Below are 20,497 nucleotides of genomic sequence, written 5' to 3'. Positions count from 1 at the left end.
AGTTCTCCTGCAAGTCAGTACGAGGCTGAGAACAGCCAGCGTCCCTGGTGGACAGATAGAGGTCTGGTTGTGCTAGTGCTTCTGTGCTTGATCAGAACGTGGCTTTTCAAGAGGGTCCTTAATGCCCAGGTTGAGCAAGCTAAGCAAGAGGAGTGCATTAAACTCCATCAGAACGTGCAGAGATTTGGCCCAGTCCTCCTGTGTTTATGACTGGAGCTGGGGAAATCCTAGAATCCTTGTAGAATGGCTTGGCATGGAAGGGAGCTCAAGGATCATCAAGCTCCAAGCCCCCTGCCTCAAGCTGGGCTGCCAACCAAGCTCCACATTTAATGTGGGACTGGACCAGGCTGCCCAGGGCCCCATCCAGTCTGGCCTTGGACTCCTCCAGGGTTGGGGAAAATCCATTTTGGTACGCACTTGCTCATCATGTTCTTCCCGTTTTGAGGTGCTCTGTAGAATGTGTTGTGCTCGGCCTCGTCCAACGGAGCCAAACCTGAGATGAACTGGTTTCTTCCTTTTGTTGTGCAGTGCCAAAGAAGCGCGGCAAGCTCCTCACCTTCCTTCGTTCCGTGGTGAAGGCCCGGCCAAAGCAACGGAAAGAGCGGGAGGTGGAGAAGGAGAGGGTGTTCGGCCGTGACCTGGGAGAGCATCTTCTCCACTCTGGTCGTGATGGTAAGGGACAGCCCATTCCTGAGAGCCTCCCTGTTTGGGAACCTAAAGCTGAAAGGGAGATGGTATCTAGCAAGGGGCAGGTTGATACCAATGGAGAAACGGGGAATGGGAGTTGACGACTGAAAGATCAACTGAGTAGGTGATGGCTGCAAGGGAAATGCTGCTAAGGGACAAGCACATTTGTATTTGCTTAAAGCAAAGCCTGTAAGCCAATCCCCTGGTAGCCTGAAAAGAAAGGAAGCCTTTTGGCCAAAGAGAGTGTCCTGCCTCAGTTTCCCAGCTCCTTCCGGGCGTGAGATTTTCCACCTCCATTCCCGTGGGAGCTGTGATGGGACTTGCAATGTCTGCGGCTTCCCCGGAATTACTTTCTCCAGGCTGATTCCTAGGTCCTGGCATTTCTGGAACGCAAGGAACACATCTCTGTCCAGTTTCCTCAGCAGCTCCTGCAGAGGTGTCTCTGACAGCTGTCCCCTTCAAGGAAGAACACAGCAGTAGCCTGGCTGGGCTTAGTGGATGGGATGTGGCGGGAGCGCAGCCTGAGCCAGGACTTGAATGAGGAGCTCCAGTAACCGCCGGCACGTGTTCTTTAGTCCCCCAGGTCCTCCAGAGCTGCGCCGAGTTCATCGAGCAGCATGGCGTGGTGCAGGGGATATACCGCCTGTCCGGCGTGGCGTCCAACGTCCAGAGACTGCGGTAAGAGTGCTGTGACTGACAGACACAGCTGCCAGCAGGGGCACGTGCCCTGTTGCGGGCGTTCAGAGGCCTGCGGGCCATGCCTTAGCACCAAGAGAAGGTCTCCTTTGGGAACATCCCATCCAGCGCGGCTGACGTGGTGCTGGTGGCCGAGTGGTTGTGTTCTCCTGTACATCAGGAAGCCCTTCCAACTCTTGATTGCATTGGGTGTGGCTTTTGACTTGCTTTCCTCTTTCTCAACCGTTTTTGTGTCCTTCTCTGCAGCCAGGAATTTGAGTCTGAGCAGGTTCCTGAGCTAACCGTCCGCGACGTTCACAGCGCGAGCTCCCTCTGCAAAATGTACTTCAGGGAGCTCCCGACCCCCCTGCTGACCGACCAGCTGTACGACAAGTTCTCGGTAAGCACAAGGCAACGCCTTTCCTTTCCCTCTTCCCTGGGCCTCTTGGGAGATGGCTGCAGCAGTGCCCCAGCTCTGAGGCCCTTCTTCTGTTAGCGCCACGGGGTTTACTCGCATGTCTTTGCCACATCCTGCATCGTGCTGATGCCACTTCTGGTGGTCCCCGGAGATGGTTATTTCCATATTCACAATGCTTACGAGAATTCCTGTGTTGTTTGTTTGTTTGTTTGTTTTTTGCTATTCCCAACTATTTCTGGAACGGGAAGGGAATTAATAGCCAAGGGTACTTGAAGATGAATGCCCCCTGCGAGGAGCTGAGCTGCCCAACCAGGCTGTAAACCGGCCCGGTGCTTGGACTCCTTGGCCGTGGTGGCACCAGCTGCGTGCCGCTATGTTCGCCAGTTGCCTCTGGGGAGGCCTAAAATCTTTCTCAGTGCTGACCAGCAGCGCGCTGTGCCCATGGTTCCCGACCCTGCGGCAGGTATCTCGCCTGATTTGTGTCTCAATCCCTTTCTGCCCTTTTCCAGGATGCTGTTGGTGCCACTACGGAGGAGGAGCGGCTGGTCAGAATGCGGGACGTCATCCAGCAGCTGCCCGCTCCTCACTACAGGTCAGTGCTGCCCTCAGCCTGCTGAGCTCAGCCCTGCTGCACTTCAGAGGGCAAAGTGCAATTCCAGGCTTTGTCTCACGCGAGCAACGGGATGCCTGGGTGTGCTGAAACACTGCATGGGGTTAATTGATGGGGTCAGTTCCTGGGCACGGGGCACGCTTGGTGCAGCTGATGGCTGTGGCTGTGCTGTGCTGGTGCTGGGTTCTGCAGCGTGGCACTTGGTCAAGTTGGATCTACTTCATCTTCAGCATCAGTAGCACTAATAACAACTAGTGTGAATTGAGGTTTGCTTTGTGAGTCGCAGCACGGCATGCTGGCTGGTGCTGAACGTTTGCCTCTCTTGTTTCCCAGGACCTTGGCGTATCTGATGAGACACTTGGCCTGTCTGGCTGGGCACTGCTCCACCACAAACATGCATGCGAAGAACTTAGCGATTGTGTGGGCTCCAAACCTCTTAAGGTAAACTTCTTTTTCCGTTTCAACAGAACGCTTACATCTGTTCTCCAGTAGAATAAAGCAGTCCTCCCTTCTGCACCACATGTGCTCTTCTCCTGTAAAATCTGCAGTGAGTGGCTGACAGCAGAGCAGGAGCCTGGACTGTTCTCCAACCCCACGTGGGCACAATTTCTAGCTGAGCATTGCTGCTCTCTTGTGTAGATGGGACTGGTGTGTCCTTGATCAGCCAGGAGAATTTCTTCAGTGGCATCACTGATTGCCCACTGCGGAAGTCTCCAGAGAACAAATGTGACAGCTTTGGGCTGCAGTAATTCAGACCTGGGGAAGCGATCTTGGCTGAATGACTTCTAAAACCTGCCTTTTCTACAGATCACAGCAGAGCGAGTCTGCCTGCGCCAGTGGGAGAGCTGCCTGCACGGAACTGCAGACGCAGTCGTCTGTGGTGGAATTCATCATCGACCACACAGACGTCCTCTTCTGCTCCACATCTGGACCTGACATGGCAGGTGGAGCAGGTGAGTGTCTTCCTCCATTAGCTTTATCTTGGTCCTGTCACCGTCACTATGATGTTTTGCAAGCAGGTGAAGCTTGGTGCAAGTGTGGCAGCGAAGCTTTCTGAGTTCACCATACCTGCTTTCTAGGGTTTTTGTTTGCCTGTTTCGATACAGGGAGCTGCTCTTAATTATGACTTCATCCTTTGCCATAGACACACCTCTGAGCACATGGTTATTTTGAGCTGCTCTTCTTGCAGCGGCTTGGTTAAGCAAGTCTGAGGAAAACACAGCAGCTCCCCCTGACCTGTGATGGCTGTGCTGCCGCTTTCTGATCCTGGCTCTCACCTGTGGTTTTCCCTTCCAGGGCACAGTTCTCTCTCAGGGCCCCAGTCTGTGCAGGCGTCTTCTCCTGCTACAGAGCTGCTCAGCCTGGAGGAGGCGCAGGCACGGAGGCGAGGCCACAGCAGCTCTCCTGTGGTTGTGACTGAGAGCAGGGACATAGAGGTGGAAGAAGGCCCCGCAGCTGTACGGGGGAAATTCCACACAGTCATCGACTTTCCATCTGAAAGGTAAAGAGGACTTTGTTTTCCAGCAGCTATCATCACTGTTTGGGTGGCTTGTGTTTGTTTTGTCCCCACTATTTCTAGTGCCTAAACTTGTGGAAACTAGATTTAATGAATGGTGCCTGAAGTGTTGCAGTGAATCTCCACTCCACTTTGGACTGTGAGATTGAACTAACATTCAGTTGCCTGACGGGCTGAGTTTAGCCACACAAGGCTGCCGTTCCTTCCTTGCTGGGCAGGCAGTCACGAGATGCACAAAGCCACGCTGACGTCTACCCTGGACTGTGCTGGATGTACCTGGAAACGTTGGGGTTTTCCGGACTTCACGGCCACGTGCCTGAAACCAATTCCTGTTCTCCTGAAAGCAGAGCTGTTGGTCAGACCTGCTGGCACGAGAAACTAGACATGGCAGTGAGATGGGCCGATGAGCTGTCAGTGTCAGAGTCAGAGATGCTTTTGACGTTCCTTTATGGCTGTGCAATTCCTCAGCCAGCAGTTATGCCTGCCAACTCAGTCAAAGCCTTCCTTTAGGCGCTGTCCTGTACAGGTGTGTGGAGCCTGTGGATCTCACGTGCTCTGCATCTTGCTTGACACAGTTGAGGGGAATTTAGCCAGCAAGACTTCAGGGCTGAGCTGTAGGAATGGAACCATCCCTCCACTGCTTGAAATGGAGCGAGTTTCTAAGCTGTGTTTCAGCAGGAACCAGGCGGTGCTAGGAACAAGCAACTGTTGGCAAGAGCTCAGTGCAGCTCTTCCCTCACTCTGCTCCACGCACGGCTCACACCATTCCCTGTTTTCTCTCTCCAGACCAAGTCCGCCCAGCAAGATAAAGGAATCACCAGCTGGCTGTTGGTGTTCCTGCTTCAGCCTGGGAAAACCATCTTCTGGGGCCAAACGCCAGCCACAGCGCCGTCCCAGGGAGCCCTCAGAAATAGAAATCGTAGTGCTGGCAGGTAAGGGTGCAAATCCAGCTTTCAACGCCTTGCTTTTCAGCAACATAGAATTCTTGCTGTCAGTGGGCTTGTATCTACTTCCAGCGTTCCAACCCATACCTGACACCTTTAGTTCACCTGTGATCAAGAACCACTTTTGTAATTCAGCTTGTGAAAGTTTGGCACTAACCCCTGTGTATCCTTCCTAGATGAACTGAGCCCTTGTCCACCCAGAAGAGCCGGAGCAAGTAGCGAAGCTGGGCTGTGTGCTTCCCCCAGTGGAGAGCTCTTGGGAAGCACAAATGGCTGCGGTTCACATGACAGCCTTCCATGTAACAACAGTGATGGAGAGAGGGAGCTCATCCAAGTTCAAGCCCTCATTTCTCCCGGCTCTGCTGAAGATGCTGACCTGAGCCCGCCAGGCACCACAGTCACCAGCCTGGACTGTGACCCGGCGCCTTTGCAGTGCAGCCCAGCCCAAGCACAGTCCGAGTGCCCCGACAGCAGCACCTCTGTGCAGGAGCAGGTCGGCATCACCGATGAGAAGCCGTGCCTCTTGGAGGGGGGCTTAGAATCAGGCCCTCAGTCCCAGGCACCGTGCAGCGGATCTGACAGCTCTGAGCCACTCTCTCCGTGACCTTTCCATCCAAGAGAGGACGATTCCCACCTTTACCTGGACCTCTCACGCCCTTCTGTCCTTTCCTTTAATAATAAAAGCACACTCGTGCTCACTCAACACCTTGAATGCCTGTGGAGTCTTCATTCACGAGGACTGGGATGAATGCAACACACAGCAAGGCACCTCAGCTTGCAACGCTGAGGCTGCAGGGTGCATGAAGCAGAGCTCCAGGTTTGTTCCCGTTTTGTCTGGCTTCGGGATGTCTGCAGCTCCCATTTGGTACGGTAGCAAATAATCTCTAGCATCCTGGATGCTGCTTGTGATAACCCCAAGCTTCCTGGCGGTGGCTTTGTGATGCCCTTCAGGGCTTTTTGATGCACTGTGATGCCTTGGCTGCTCCCTAACACCTTTCTCCTCCAGCTGCGTCCATTCCTGGCTCTCAATCTCCCAATCTGCAGTTGGCTGAGCCACCACACGTGGGAGCGGTCGTTGGGAGCCGGCTGTTGGAGGCGCGGCAGACCTCGGTGGCAGCCGTTGCTGTCCTGGCAGCAGTGAGGCGGAAGCTGAGGCACGACGGGAGCGAGTGCTGAGGGCAGCTCTGCCGGAGGTGTGCGGGAGAGCGGTCGCGGGACAGGGAGAGGAGCCCTGCGCGGCCCCAAGCAAGGGGAGATGGCCGAAAAGGGGAGCACGGGAAGTTCCGCCCGTGGGTGAGAAGGGAGGTCTTTATGGTGAGGATGGCGCAGCTCTGGAACAGGCTGCCCAGGGAGGCTGTGGCTTCTCCTTGTCTGGAGATATTCCACAACCGCCTGGACGCCCACCTGCGCTGCCTGCTGTAGGAGCCTGTTTTGCAGGGGTGTTGGACTCAGTGATCCCTGGAGGTCCTTCCAGGCCCAGTTCTGTGCTTCTGTGATGTTACTCCTTGCTTCTTGCAGCAGCACGGTGTTTCAGAAGAGAGAAAAGCATGGCGGGCATCAACTGGATTTCTGTGGCTGGTAAAGCTGTGCCGAGAACTGGGCTGACTGCTGCCCCTGGCAATGTGTGCAAAGTCTGCAGAGGCAGAGGAATGACTTTTCTCTCCAAAGTTGAGCTTGTCTAAGGTAGGTCACTGCTGGGAGAGCTTCTGCTTTAAAGCATCAAGTTGTATAAGTAAGGTAATTTAAAAAGCAAGCTTGCCAGTTCTTTTTTACCTAAGTGATTTTTTAGCACGGGAAGGTTGGAGAGGCTTTTTGCGAACCGAAGATGGAGGGAGGAAAAGCAAGTGAAAGGCACGCTGTGCACAGCCAGCACACAGCACCTGCACCATTGCCCTGCACAAAGGAGGAGCAGCTCAGCAAGCTTGGCCTGGGCCATGGAAGGGAGCGTGCAAACGTCTGGAGCAGCCCCAGATGGGCTGGTTCTGCAGGTTGCTGTCTGCTGCTGTTTTCTCACATCCTGTTGCTCGGGGGTGGATTTGTTCATGTTCAGAGCTAGCAGGAAGCTCGCAAAGCCCTTTGTTTCAGCTGTCCCAAGGCTTTGATCCCTGGCTGCTGGGATGGGGCGTTTGAGGAGTGATGCCTGTGCTGTTGTCCAGCCAAGCTTTGGGGGTGAGTCTCGTTACCAGGGCATGTCTGACAGGACTGAGGGTGGGGGACCGGGCCAGTGGCACTTTGCTCTCGGTCTCGGTGTTTGTCTTTGCTCAGAAGGGCAGGTGGTGAACCTCACGAGCCAAAGCCTGCAGATGGGGTTTGCGGAGAAAGAGGTCCTGCAGGCCTTGTGTGGCAGCCACGGAGCTGGAGCGAGGCTGCGTCAGTGTAAAAGCCCAGCAATGCACAGAGGTGTGAAGGTGAGCTGTGGGCTCGAGTATCACAAGAGGGGGTGTGCATGGTCAGGGCTTGGATGCTTCTGTGTGTTTGAAGTGACTGTGGGGTAGTTAGCACTGCTGGGTGAGCTTGAGTGTCTGGAACAAGTGTGACGTGTCTTCCAGTTGCACGCTGTGTTCTTCCTGTTGTGTTGAGCTCTTGAGCTCCAGCCCTAAGTGAGGATGCAAGCGCTACTGCAGAAGGAACGGGTTGAGATTGGAAATGCAGTGCAAAGGGCTGGAGCCAGCAGGAGCTGGGATGTGATCATCCCCCTGTACTCAGCTCTGGTGAGTCCTCACCTTGAGTGCTGTGTTCAGTTCTGGGTCCCTGACTACAAGAAGGACACTGAATCCCCGAGATATTGCCAGAGAAGAGCAGTGAAGCTGTGAAGAGTGTAGAGCACCAGTCTCATGGGGAGCGGCTGGCTGAGAGAACTGGGATTATTTAGCCTGGAGAAGAGGAGGCTCAGGGCAGACCTTATCCCTCTCTACAATGAGCTGAAGAGAGATTATGTCAAGGTGGGGGTCGTCTTATTCTCCCGTGTCAGTAGCGATAGGACTGGGGGGAACGGCCTCAAGTTGCACGGGGGGAGATTGAGGCTGGACGTTAAGAAACGCTTCTCCACAGGAGTGCCCAGGGAGGTGATGGAGTTACTGTCCCTGCAGGTGTTCAAGAAACGTTAGATGTGGCAGTGAGGGACGTGGCTTAGTGGGGAATATTGGTGGTAGGTGGACGGTTGGACTGGATGATCTTGGAGATCTTTTGCAAGCTTGCTAATTCTATGATTCTGTGAAAGGCATCTGCTGGGCGAGTGCTTTGATGGGTGAGCATCCGGCTGCTGGACAGCAGGCAGCTGTTGTCTGTGCAGACAGCCACATCCATGGGGAGTGGAGGCTTTTTCACCTTAGCCTTGTCTTTCATGTCTCACGTGCAGTAAGTCCTGTTGTTACACACAGCATCTTGGGGGCAACCTTGATTTCTGCAGCCCCGAGCTTTGTGGCACGAGAGCTCTCGGCCATGCTTCTCCCTGTGATGTGTGACCGTATGGAAGGCCTCGCAGAAGCCTGGGTAGGTGATGGCAGTCGCTCCTCCTTTCCCCAGCGATGCTGGAAATAGCGTGGAACGGGACGGGGGGACATCCCAGCCGTGGGTTCCTCTCAGCAGGACTGAGCGGCTGTTCTGATCCTCGTGTTTGAACTTGAGGGAATCTGATGCTGAGTAGAGAAATGAGGGGCTTGTTCATAAAGAAGAAAAGACTGTGTCGCATCTTGTGGTGCAGGATGTTCTCCGAACTGCTGCTAACAGTGCCCAGGATGCTCCCTTTTTGATGGGGAGAGGTTTAGCAGGGATTTCTTAAATGAAAATAGTTTGTCGTGTAATTTCCTTTTCATCGACCTTTCATGCTACTTCTTGATAAGTTATCTTTGGATTATGAATCAATATTTATTATTGAAGAGAACTGAAGAGAATACGTACGCACCCTGCGCCTTCATCTGCACCGAGAATCTTCTGAACATCTTTGCACCGTTTCTTCTTGGCCCTGAGATGAAGCTGTGTGCAATATGGGCTTGGATGCATTTTCAGTCCGGTGCAGGACACGTAACCCTCATCTGAGTTGTCACGCTGACAAGAACAACACAGTAGCAAATTTTACAGGGTTGCGTGCTTTACTTTACTTTTTTTTTTTTTTTTTTTTCCCCCCCTCCAGTCATAATCATGGAACCACAGAAGCGTTACCCAGGCAGAAGGAGCCTTTGTCACCTGGACTTCCTACCAACGACACAGGCAGTGGAAGTCAGCATCCCAAGCATCCATGAAACCCCTGCACAGGACTGGTGAGAGTTACCCTGGCGCCGTCCTTTGGCAATCTCAGGTCTCTCTGTAAGCTCCCAAGCTGTGTCGTAACTCCTCCCGTGGTGCTGACTCAGCTCTCCCAGTCTTTTGTGTGGGAGAGCTGGAGTTGAACTCCTTCCTGCTTCCTGCCTCTGTCCTCCCTGCTTTGCCCATGGCCCACTGAGCCTCCATCCTTGTTAGGTGTCTTGAATTACTGAGTTGCTTAAGGATTGGGTGGACCAATTGAATTCTTAGCGATGTCTCTAGGTCCACGTGTGCACAAAAGCACACTCTGATGCAGTCAGTGTAATGATGAACACACGCCTTGTTTCCTTTAGCCCGTATTTTTAGTTCAGGAGAACAGATTTCTGGAATGATGTTCAGCTTAGCACCACAATCCCCTTGCCGCCCCCCATTGCAGTCACTCACGAGGGCTTGAGATCCACAGGGAGGAAGTATTGCTGATAATTACAATCCATGGTTTTAAAACTGATCTAATCTATGGTGTATGATATGAATGGTCCTGGTGAATGATGTGGTAAGGCATCCCAGCAATTTTCAACAGGAATACTTCAAGGCAGCTTTTCAAGGTTTCTTTGAGAACTCTCCAAGTCTCCAGGAATTTTAAGCGCCAAGGTTTCTTAGCCTTCCGAATGGCAGTGTTTCTATCTAAGCTGGCAGCCTTTAAGCCCAAACCCAAACCGAAGCTTGCTCATCTCAGTGGAGGTACCTTAGCTATATTCTAATGGTGTGTGCAAAATAAGTTTCATGTTCACGAGTCCTTTCTGACTCACTACGTGTTTGATTGCACAGGAAGAAAAGCTTGATGTCTGTGCCAAGGGAGACGTACACCGCACTTGCGCTGCCTGGACGATGTGGAAACTGGAAATTCTGGGGTGTGCTGAAGCATGCCCTCTCAGGTCAGTCTAAGCATACATAGAGTAGACCTGTCCAACAAAACAGGGAATAGACAGTTAAACCCATTCTGTTGGGAAATACTCTCTCCTTCTAAGTACCTTTAGAACGTGAGTTTCTTCAATTAATTACTCAACTCATTTGCTTTTCCTGAATGATCCTAAGTTCTTTTCTCAGGCTACATCTGCACTCTGCTCAGTCCAAGGAGAATCCCTGCCTGCAGATGCAATGACACAGCATGGTTCACAACCGCATTTTTCATTGCTTACTCTTATGGTAGCTGCCATCCATGTCCACCCTGCGTATTCTTAGAGCTCTTCTGGAGTCCATGGGGCAGACTTATGGTTGAACTGAAGGGAATTTTTTCATATTGCTCTAGCTCCAGATGATTATCCCTAGTATCATTATATTATAAAAAAAAAAGGTGTTTTGAAGTAGTGTGATATATATTCTGTGCCTCAGAATGTGGCACGTGTGGCATGAGAGAGTTTTGAGGCCACGAGGACTGCCCAGACAGCGTGAGAACTGTAAGGGCAGAGAGCTATAGGTGATGCAGCGCTGTTTGTGGCACCCGCAGGAAGCGGTAGCTGGAACAAAATATGGCCAGAAGAGTGATCAGATTGTGTTTGGTAAGGAACTATTTCATTAGTTGTAGAACTTTGACAAAATGTATATTCAGGATGATGATCAGCGTGCCAGGTGCTGGGACCATGCCGAAAGAGAAATGGTGTGAAAACGTCGGTGCAATTTGCAATATATCCCCTTCCACATAGCCCTCAGATCCATGCTGCAACTGCATCCAAAGCAACCCAGAGCCCTGTGCTTGTTGTACCCGGAGCTATCGGTGCCAGGAGTTGCTGCTGTGTTTGCGAGGACGTTGTGTCAGCAGTGTGCCGTCAGTGGGGTTGTTTGATGACAATGAAACAGCTGAATGGTGTACCTCAAGACTAAGAAAAAAGATGGTAGTGGTGACTGTGTGTCTAGGTATAGATAGCTTGATAGAGATCTATAGGAGTCCAGTGTGGATTGTACATAGGCCCTGCGCTGCAAGGTACACTGTTGGGAAGCAATGTCCATCTGCCCGAGGGCAGGAAGGCCCTGCAGAGGGACGGCCTGAGGCCAGTCGTACCAGGCTGCACAGCTGAGGCCAGTCGTAGGAGGCTGCACAGGAGCAAGCGCTGGGTCCTGCGCTGTGGTCATGACAACCGCATGGCAGCTTCTGCAGGATTGGGCTGAGGTAGAATTCCAACCGCCCGCTGATTCTAGAATGTTGGGTGCTGTGTTGGAATCTTCTGGTCCTGTGACATGGTCTTGCCTCCCCACCCTGTTGTCATGGCGGAGCAGCCTGGTGGCCCTTAGTGATGTCACAAGCGGCTGGAATGAGGGGAGGAGCAGTGCGTGCTGCGTCCCTTCATTGGAGCGCTTGAGCTCTGCGTGAGTAGCTCGCTTGTTGCCCTTGTGCAGCGACTGAGTGCCTTCGTTTTCACCCCTTGTGTCTTGCGCAGCATCTTGTAGGTAAGCTGAGACAGGGCGTGGGATAGAGGGGTGGGCAGTGAGCTGTTGAGAACTGCTGGCTGGTGGAGCTCCTAGCAGCTCATACTGCTTACTCTTGTCCATCAGACGTAACTTTCAGCCAGTACCTGCGTTCCCAAGCGATCCACAAAGATGGCATTTGTCCCATGGTTTTTCCCTTGTCATCTTTGCTCCATTGTGCAAGCTCACAGACCTGTTCCTTCTCTTTCCTCTACCCGCTCCCTTGGTGCAGCTTTCGCTCGTGGAAGAACAGAGCAAAGTGACAAGAAACAGCTGCGAGTTCAAGGAATTGTCTACCTTGTTCTGATCTCCTGCCAGGTACGTGCCACGCTTTGTCCCCCCACGTGGTTGACCAGCACTGTGTCGCACCATGTTTGGTAACACAGCCTCACCCAGCTTTGATGGGACACTGGTCCCGTGTGGGCTTTTTCCCTTCCCCTGCAGCTCCGCCCTCAGAAGGATGCTGTGTGTGGTGCTGTGACCAGCTGGTCTGAAGGAAACCAAACCCTTAGGCAAAGAGTCCTAGGCCCAGTTTGTGCCGAGCTGCAGAGCGTGACCCAAGGTCACAAGCACGCACGCTTGGGCTGTGTGAGTGTGCGCGGCAGCTGTAGGGAGCACAGCAGAGATGCAATCAAGGAAATGTCCTTGATGTGCGGGGCTGCAGCAGGTGCCGGTGGTGAGGCTGCTGGGAGCCGTGGCCGGGGAGCAGATGCACCTGCAGCAATGATTCCTCTCACTGCCCTGCTGCTGCGCTGTCAGAGCGCCCTGGGCGAATGCATCTGCTGCTTTGTGCCAGTCCCCATCTGCTAGCAGAGGGACAGCTGCTTGGTCAAATGCTGCCTAATGGGCTGTCCCATTTGAACGGAGTGAACAGAGTGGTTGCTTCTAGAGCACCTGCCTGTGCCAGAGGATAGCCAAGGGTAGTTCTCCGGTAGTCTCTCAATACTGTGGTGTGTGAAGAGAGAAAATATGAGCGTGTTTCTCTTCAGTTCCAGCTTGTCGTGCCTGCTGTGATGGGCGTCGCATGCAGCGAGATCAGCTGTGGGCCTGACATGACACGGATGGAGGTAGAGTACGGAGCTCTGATTGGTCTTTGTTCCCTGATTTGAGCCAGCAGAGTGAGCTGCAGATGTGCTCTCCTGCTTTTCAAGAGAGAGCGAATCCTTGCGGCTCTATCAGTGTCACTGAAAAGCTGCCTTAAAGGCTTTCTTTCCTTGCTGCGGGCATGTTCTTAGCCTTGCCGTTCCTTCTTGTGTGCCCATGATAAGGACCGAGTGCATTTCCTGCAGCTTTCTCTGCTGACGTGCTCCTCAGCCTGAAATCCTCCTCGTTTGCCCTCAGCTCCTCACCATGGCCTGTGCTCTCTGTTTCAGGCTGAGAACAACGGGAAGCCCCTGCTGGTCCGTGAGGAGTCATCTCTTAATATCCCAGCTATTGCTGCTGCCCACGTTATTAAGAGATACGTTGCCCAGGCACCGGGTGAACTCTCCTTGGAGGTAAGCAGTTAAGGGCGTTCCTTGTTGTCCTGTACAGAAGAGTATAACATGTGAAGCTATCAGGAATATTCTCAGACAGCTTCAGAGTGTTTGGTGAGGTGAAGCCCAGCAGGTGCGGTTCCAGATTAGACTTGCACTGGGTTGGATGCAGGGAGGAGTTCAGCCATCTCTAAACTATGGCTCTATTTGGCATTGGAATCTTGTGATCAAAGAGCTACTGCCCAGTGTGGTAGCCTGGTCTCTGAGCAATGGCAGAGCATTGTATGGAGTGTGCAGACCTGTTCAGGATCAGTTCCGCTGACTTATGCCTGCGGTTTAATTGGAGCTCTCCCTTTGGCAAAGAGCCTGCTGCTTTTGAGAACCATTTCATACTGAACAGCTGAATTCTGTGTGTTGTGTATTGCAGTGACTCTTCTACCTCCACGTTCGGTTGTACGACTGCAAATGCCTGAAGAGCTGCACTGGTGCAATGGCTCTCAAGCTTGACGATATTGGGCAGTGCAGAAGAATGCAGTCATTTGAGCTGCGCTTTCCTCCCAGCCGTGCTGAAGCTGGGGTTGACGTTGCAATCTCTTGCAGGTGGGAGACCTCGTGTGCGTCATCGATATGCCGCCTCAGGAGCTGAGCCCCCGCTGGAGAGGCAAGCACGGCTTTCAGGTAGGCACAAGCTTCAGACGTGAGAGCGCAACTTGGGTCGAGGCAGGAATCTCAGCTTAGAGCTGCCCTGCCTGCACAGCATGGCTCCACATGGAAAATGGTTTCCCTGTGTTGGTGTCAGGGGACTTTCCCTTTTGCTGTGGGCTTAGGCCAGAGCTGAAAGTTGGTCTTTGTAGGAAACTGTCTCCTCAATTAACTTAGAAAGAAGAGCCGTCACGGCCACTGAACCGCACCTTTGGAAATGCAGCAGCTAGGACACGTGTTTCAGTGTCTCTGAGCTCTTGTGCTTGCACCCATGCAGAAGGTGAAGTCAGTGTCTTTCAGGAAGTCGCTGCCTGTCAGCTGAGATGAGGCAGGGTAACAGAGTCTCTGTGTGCTTGCTGCTGCTGCTGGCTGCAGAAGGCTGGGTAGCTCAGAGCTGGGGATGGCAGCTGCATCTCAGTCAGCAAGCAGAAAGTTCATAGGCTGTGCTAACTCAGATCTAGCTGCATCCATCTATCATAATATATAGCTTCTGTATGAAGTCTTTCCCTTCGGGCACACTTGATATTTAGGGGTGCATAGCATACTTGTCCTTTCCCCGCTCCATACACAGTTTTATGGATATTTGCCTGCCAATTTGGAATAATTATTAATTTTAAGCAGGCCATTTTTTTGTTGGATTGTCTTACGGAGCATCCGGCAGGCACGTTATGAGGAAAATGTGATGTTTGAACAGTTCAGGCCTGAGAAACGCTGCCTTCAGTATCACACCTCTCTTCTTCTTCTTGTTACAGGTTGGATTTTTCCCTGGTGAGTGCGTGGAGCTCATTAACGGAAAAATCCCGGAGTCTCTCATCAATTCGGTGCCAAAGCCAGGTACGGATGATCCATTTGATGGTGCAGGGAAGCAAAATGGAGTCTTTTTTGGGTGTGTTCCATGTTTAATACCTCCCTTATCCTTCCCACGTTATCCTGTGTGCTGATGATCCTTCATGCATAGCACGGGGCGTATGGCTGGTGTTTGTAGGCAGTGAGAATGAGGGAAGGCAAAGGTAGTTCTCCTGCAAGTCAGTACGAGGCTGAGAACAGCCAGCGTCCCTGGTGGACAGATAGAGGTCTGGTTGTGCTAGTGCTTCTGTGCTTGATCAGAACGTGGCTTTTCAAGAGGGTCCTTAATGCCCAGGTTGAGCAAGCTAAGCAAGAGGAGTGCATTAAACTCCATCAGAACGTGCAGAGATTTGGCCCAGTCCTCCTGTGTTTATGACTGGAGCTGGGGAAATCCTAGAATCCTTGTAGAATGGCTTGGCATGGAAGGGAGCTCAAGGATCATCAAGCTCCAAGCCCCCTGCCTCAAGCTGGGCTGCCAACCAAGCTCCACATTTAATGTGGGACTGGACCAGGCTGCCCAGGGCCCCATCCAGTCTGGCCTTGGACTCCTCCAGGGTTGGGGAAAATCCATTTTGGTACGCACTTGCTCATCATGTTCTTCCCGTTTTGAGGTGCTCTGTAGAATGTGTTGTGCTCGGCCTCGTCCAACGGAGCCAAACCTGAGATGAACTGGTTTCTTCCTTTTGTTGTGCAGTGCCAAAGAAGCGCGGCAAGCTCCTCACCTTCCTTCGTTCCGTGGTGAAGGCCCGGCCAAAGCAACGGAAAGAGCGGGAGGTGGAGAAGGAGAGGGTGTTCGGCCGTGACCTGGGAGAGCATCTTCTCCACTCTGGTCGTGATGGTAAGGGACAGCCCATTCCTGAGAGCCTCCCTGTTTGGGAACCTAAAGCTGAAAGGGAGATGGTATCTAGCAAGGGGCAGGTTGATACCAATGGAGAAACGGGGAATGGGAGTTGACGACTGAAAGATCAACTGAGTAGGTGATGGCTGCAAGGGAAATGCTGCTAAGGGACAAGCACATTTGTATTTGCTTAAAGCAAAGCCTGTAAGCCAATCCCCTGGTAGCCTGAAAAGAAAGGAAGCCTTTTGGCCAAAGAGAGTGTCCTGCCTCAGTTTCCCAGCTCCTTCCGGGCGTGAGATTTTCCACCTCCATTCCCGTGGGAGCTGTGATGGGACTTGCAATGTCTGCGGCTTCCCCGGAATTACTTTCTCCAGGCTGATTCCTAGGTCCTGGCATTTCTGGAACGCAAGGAACACATCTCTGTCCAGTTTCCTCAGCAGCTCCTGCAGAGGTGTCTCTGACAGCTGTCCCCTTCAAGGAAGAACACAGCAGTAGCCTGGCTGGGCTTAGTGGATGGGATGTGGCGGGAGCGCAGCCTGAGCCAGGACTTGAATGAGGAGCTCCAGTAACCGCCGGCACGTGTTCTTTAGTCCCCCAGGTCCTCCAGAGCTGCGCCGAGTTCATCGAGCAGCATGGCGTGGTGCAGGGGATATACCGCCTGTCCGGCGTGGCGTCCAACGTCCAGAGACTGCGGTAAGAGTGCTGTGACTGACAGACACAGCTGCCAGCAGGGGCACGTGCCCTGTTGCGGGCGTTCAGAGGCCTGCGGGCCATGCCTTAGCACCAAGAGAAGGTCTCCTTTGGGAACATCCCATCCAGCGCGGCTGACGTGGTGCTGGTGGCCGAGTGGTTGTGTTCTCCTGTACATCAGGAAGCCCTTCCAACTCTTGATTGCATTGGGTGTGGCTTTTGACTTGCTTTCCTCTTTCTCAACCGTTTTTGTGTCCTTCTCTGCAGCCAGGAATTTGAGTCTGAGCAGGTTCCTGAGCTAACCGTCCGCGACGTTCACAGCGCGAGCTCCCTCTGCAAAATGTACTTCAGGGAGCTCCCGACCCCCCTGCTGACCGACCAGCTGTACGACAAGTTCTCGGTAAGCACAAGGCAACGCCTTTCCTTTCCCTCTTCCCTGGGCCTCTTGGGAGATGGCTGCAGCAGTGCCCCAGCTCTGAGGCCCTTCTTCTGTTAGCGCCACGGGGTTTACTCGCATGTCTTTGCCACATCCTGCATCGTGCTGATGCCACTTCTGGTGGTCCCCGGAGATGGTTATTTCCATATTCACAATGCTTACGAGAATTCCTGTGTTGTTTGTTTGTTTGTTTGTTTTTTGCTATTCCCAACTATTTCTGGAACGGGAAGGGAATTAATAGCCAAGGGTACTTGAAGATGAATGCCCCCTGCGAGGAGCTGAGCTGCCCAACCAGGCTGTAAACCGGCCCGGTGCTTGGACTCCTTGGCCGTGGTGGCACCAGCTGCGTGCCGCTATGTTCGCCAGTTGCCTCTGGGGAGGCCTAAAATCTTTCTCAGTGCTGACCAGCAGCGCGCTGTGCCCATGGTTCCCGACCCTGCGGCAGGTATCTCGCCTGATTTGTGTCTCAATCCCTTTCTGCCCTTTTCCAGGATGCTGTTGGTGCCACTACGGAGGAGGAGCGGCTGGTCAGAATGCGGGACGTCATCCAGCAGCTGCCCGCTCCTCACTACAGGTCAGTGCTGCCCTCAGCCTGCTGAGCTCAGCCCTGCTGCACTTCAGAGGGCATTGGAGCGATTCCAGGCTTTGTCTCACGTGAGCAACACGATGCCTGGGTATGTTGAAGCGGTTGAAGGACACACGGGTTTAATTTACAGTGTTAATTTATTGGGTCAGTTCCTGGGCACGGGGCACGCTTGGTGCAGCTGATGGCTGTGGCTGTGCTGTGCTGGTGCTGGGTTCTGCAGCGTGGCACTTGGTCAAGTTGGATCTACTTCATCTTCAGCATCAGTAGCACTAATAACAACTAGTGTGAATTGAGGTTTGCTTTGTGAGTCGCAGCACGGCATGCTGGCTGGTGCTGAACATTTGCCTCTCTTGTTTCCCAGGACCCTGGCGTATCTGATGAGACACTTGGCCTGTCTGTCTGCAAACAGCTCTGTCACCAACATGCACGCTAAGAACTTAGCGATTGTGTGGGCTCCAAACCTCTTAAGGTAAACTTCTTTTTCCGTTTCAACAGAACGCTTACATCTGTTCTCCAGTAGAATAAAGCAGTCCTCCCTTCTTCTGCACCACATGTGCTCTTCTCCTGTAAAATGTGCAGTGAGTGGCTGACAGCAGAGCAGGAGCCTGGACTGTTCTCCAACCCCACGTGGGCACAATTTCTAGCTGAGCATTGCTGCTCTCTTGTGTAGATGGGACTGGTGTGTCCTTGATCAGCCAGGAGAACTTCTTCAGTGGCATCACTGATTGCCCACTGCGGAAGTCTCCAGAGAACCAATGTGACAGCTTTGGGCTGCAGTAATTCAGACCTGGGGAAGCGATCTTGGCTGAATGACTTCTAAAACCTGCCTTTTCTACAGATCACAGCAGAGCGAGTCTGCCTGCGCCAGTGGGAGAGCTGCCTGCACGGAACTGCAGACACAGTCGGCAGTGGTGGAATTCATCATTGACCACACAGACGTCCTCTTCTGCTCCACATCTGGACCTGACATGGCAGGTGGAGCAGGTGAGTGACTTCCTCCATTAGCTTTATCTTGATCAGACACCTGGATCAAATGCAGACCTTCTCCAAGTCCTTTGAAATACACTTTTCCTGTTGAGGGGACAGCAGACTTCTAACCTAACCTGGGCTTAGGTTAGAATCTGGCACCCTGTTGCTGGATGCTGAGAATGTGCAAGCCCAAACTTGACAAGGAGAAAACTGTCACCATCATTATGATGTTTTGCAAGCAGGTGAAGCTTGGTGAAAGTTTGGCGGCGAAGCTTTCTCAGTTCTCTGCCCCCCTTTTCTAGGGTTTTTGTTTGCCTGTTTCCACACAGTGAGCTGCTCTTAATTATGACTGCATCCTTTGCCATAGACACATGTCTGAGCACATGGTTATTTTGAGCTGCTCTTCTTGCAGCGGCTTGGTTAAACAAGTCTGAGGAAAACACAGCAGCTCCCCCTGACCTGTGATGGCTGTGCTGCCGCTTTCTGATCCTGGCTCTCACCTGTGGTTTTCCCTTCCAGGGCACAGTTCTCTCTCAGGGCCCCAGTCTGTGCAGGCGTCTTCTCCTGCTACAGAGCTGCTCAGCCTGGAGGAGGCGCAGGCACGGAGGCGAGGCCACAGCAGCTCTCCTGTGGTTGTGACTGAGAGCAGGGACATAGAGGTGGAAGAAGGCCCCGCAGCTGTACGGGGGAAATTCCACACAGTCATCGACTTTCCATCTGAAAGGTAAAGAGGACTTCCTTTTCCAGTACCTTATCATCTTTTTTTGGTGGGTTTTTGTAGTTTCTTTTCGTGTTTCTCTCTCCTCCCCCCCCATTATTTCTAGTGCTAAAGCTTGCTGATACTCAGTTAAACTGATGGTGCCTGAAGTGTTGCAGTGAATCTCCACTCCCTTTGCACTGTGAGACTGAACTCACATTCAGTTGCCCGCCAAGCTGAGTTTAGCCACACAGGGCTGGCATTCCCTCCTTGCTGGGCAGGCAGTCTCGAGCTGCATAAAGCCATGCTGACGTCTATCCCGGCCTGTGCTGGCTGTACCTGGAAACATTGGGGTTTTCCAGATTTCAGGGCCACGTGCCTGAATCCAATTCCAGTTCTCCTCGAAGCAGAGCTGTTGGTCAGACCTGCTGGCACAAGAAACTAGACATGGCAGTGAGACGGCCCGATGAGCTGTCAGAGTCAGAGATGCTATTGGAGTTTCACGCACAACTCACACCATTCCCTGTTTTCTCTCTCCAGACCAAGTCCACCCAGCAAGATAAAGGAATCACCAGCTGGCTGTTGGTGTTCCTGCTTCAGCCTCAGAAAAGCATCCTCTGTGGCCAAACGCCAACCGCAGCACCGTCCCAGGGAGCCCACAGAGACAGACGTTGTAGTGCTGGCAGGTAAGGGTGCAAATCCTGCTTCCAAAACTCTGCTTCTCTGCAACATAGAATTCTTGCTGTCTGTGGGCTTGTTATTTCCTTCTAGCGTTCCAGCCCATACCTGACACCTTCAGATCTCCCCTGATCAAGAACCACTTTCATAATTCAGCTTGTGAGAGTTTGACACCAACCCCTGTTCATTCTTTTATAGGTGATTCGAGCTCTTGTCAACCCAGATGTGCCAGAGCAAGTAGTGATGCTGGGCTGTGTGCTTCCATGAATGGAGGGCTGTTAGGAAGCACAAGTGGCTGTGGATCAACTGACCGCCTGCCGCATAACAACAGTGGCGGGCACAAGGAGCTCATCCAAGTTCAAGCCCTCATTTCTCCCGGCTCTGCTGAAGATGCTGACCTGAGCCTGCCAGAAACCACAGGCACCAGCCTGGACTGTGACCCAGTGCCTCTGCAGTGCAGCCCAGCCCAAGCACAGTCCGAGTGTCCCGACAGCAGCACCTCCATGCTGGAGCAGGTCAGCACCAGCGAGGAGAAGCTGAGCCTCTTGGAGGAGGACTTAGATTCAGGCCTCCAGTCCCAGGCACTGGGCAGCAGCACTGAGAGCTCTGAGCCACTCTCTCCGTGACCTTTCCATCCAAGAGAGGACGATTCCCACCTTTACCTGGACGTCTCACACCCTTCTGTCCTTTCCTTTAATAATAAAAGCACACTCGTGCTCACTCAACACCTTGAATGCCTGTGGAGTCTTCATTCACGAGGACTGGGATGAATGCAACAAACAGCAAGGCACCTCAGCTTGCAACGCTGAGGCTGCAGGGTGCATGAAGCAGAGCTCCAGGTTTGTTCCCGTTCTGTCTGGCTTCGGGATGTCTGCAGCTCCCATTTGGTACGGTAGCAAATAATCTCTAGCATCCTGGATGCTGCTCGTGATAACCCCAAGCTTCCTGGTGGTGGCTTTGTGACGCCTTTCAGGGCTTTTGGATGCACTGTGATGCCTTGGCTGCTCCCTAACACCTCTCTCCTC

General features: G+C 52.9%; 2 protein-coding genes across 2 annotated transcripts in view; both read left to right on the top strand.

Moving 5' to 3' along the window:
* LOC125689665 (rho GTPase-activating protein 32-like) overlaps positions 1–7,777 on the top strand; it is a 42,560-nt gene extending 34,783 nt beyond the window's left edge. The window contains exons 20-26 of the mRNA XM_048937135.1: positions 3,761–3,891; positions 4,693–4,838; positions 5,027–5,667; positions 5,857–6,043; positions 6,369–6,533; positions 6,640–7,019; positions 7,116–7,777. Of these exons, the coding sequence (XP_048793092.1) occupies positions 3,761–3,891; positions 4,693–4,838; positions 5,027–5,454 (705 nt within the window). The 3' untranslated portion in view covers positions 5,455–5,667; positions 5,857–6,043; positions 6,369–6,533; positions 6,640–7,019; positions 7,116–7,777. The remainder of the gene's footprint in view (positions 1–3,760; positions 3,892–4,692; positions 4,839–5,026; positions 5,668–5,856; positions 6,044–6,368; positions 6,534–6,639; positions 7,020–7,115) is intronic.
* LOC125690066 (rho GTPase-activating protein 32-like) lies at positions 590–20,098 on the top strand. The gene is made up of 9 exons (XM_048938013.1): positions 590–672; positions 16,007–16,109; positions 16,374–16,506; positions 17,034–17,116; positions 17,490–17,597; positions 17,967–18,112; positions 18,617–18,821; positions 19,335–19,480; positions 19,671–20,098. The coding sequence occupies exons 3-9, from the start codon at positions 16,447–16,449 to the stop codon at positions 20,096–20,098; spliced, it is 1,176 nt and encodes a 391-aa protein (XP_048793970.1). The 5' UTR covers positions 590–672; positions 16,007–16,109; positions 16,374–16,446.
* Positions 20,099–20,497: the final 399 nt, after the last annotated feature.

This window comes from Lagopus muta, chromosome 2 (genome assembly GCF_023343835.1).
Source record: "Lagopus muta isolate bLagMut1 chromosome 2, bLagMut1 primary, whole genome shotgun sequence".
Classification (NCBI taxonomy): Eukaryota; Metazoa; Chordata; class Aves; order Galliformes; family Phasianidae; genus Lagopus; species Lagopus muta.
This window is presented reverse-complemented; position numbering and strand designations above follow the sequence as displayed.

Bases quoted from the DNA above. Each gene is read 5' to 3' on its own strand.
- LOC125690066 (XM_048938013.1), top strand. From the start codon at position 16,447: ATGTACTTCAGGGAGCTCCCGACCCCCCTGCTGACCGACCAGCTGTAC. The intron at 17,598-17,966 runs GTAAACTTCTTT...CCTTTTCTACAG, and splicing joins TGGGCTCCAAACCTCTTAAG to ATCACAGCAGAGCGAGTCTG. The intron at 18,113-18,616 runs GTGAGTGACTTC...TTTCCCTTCCAG, and splicing joins TGACATGGCAGGTGGAGCAG to GGCACAGTTCTCTCTCAGGG.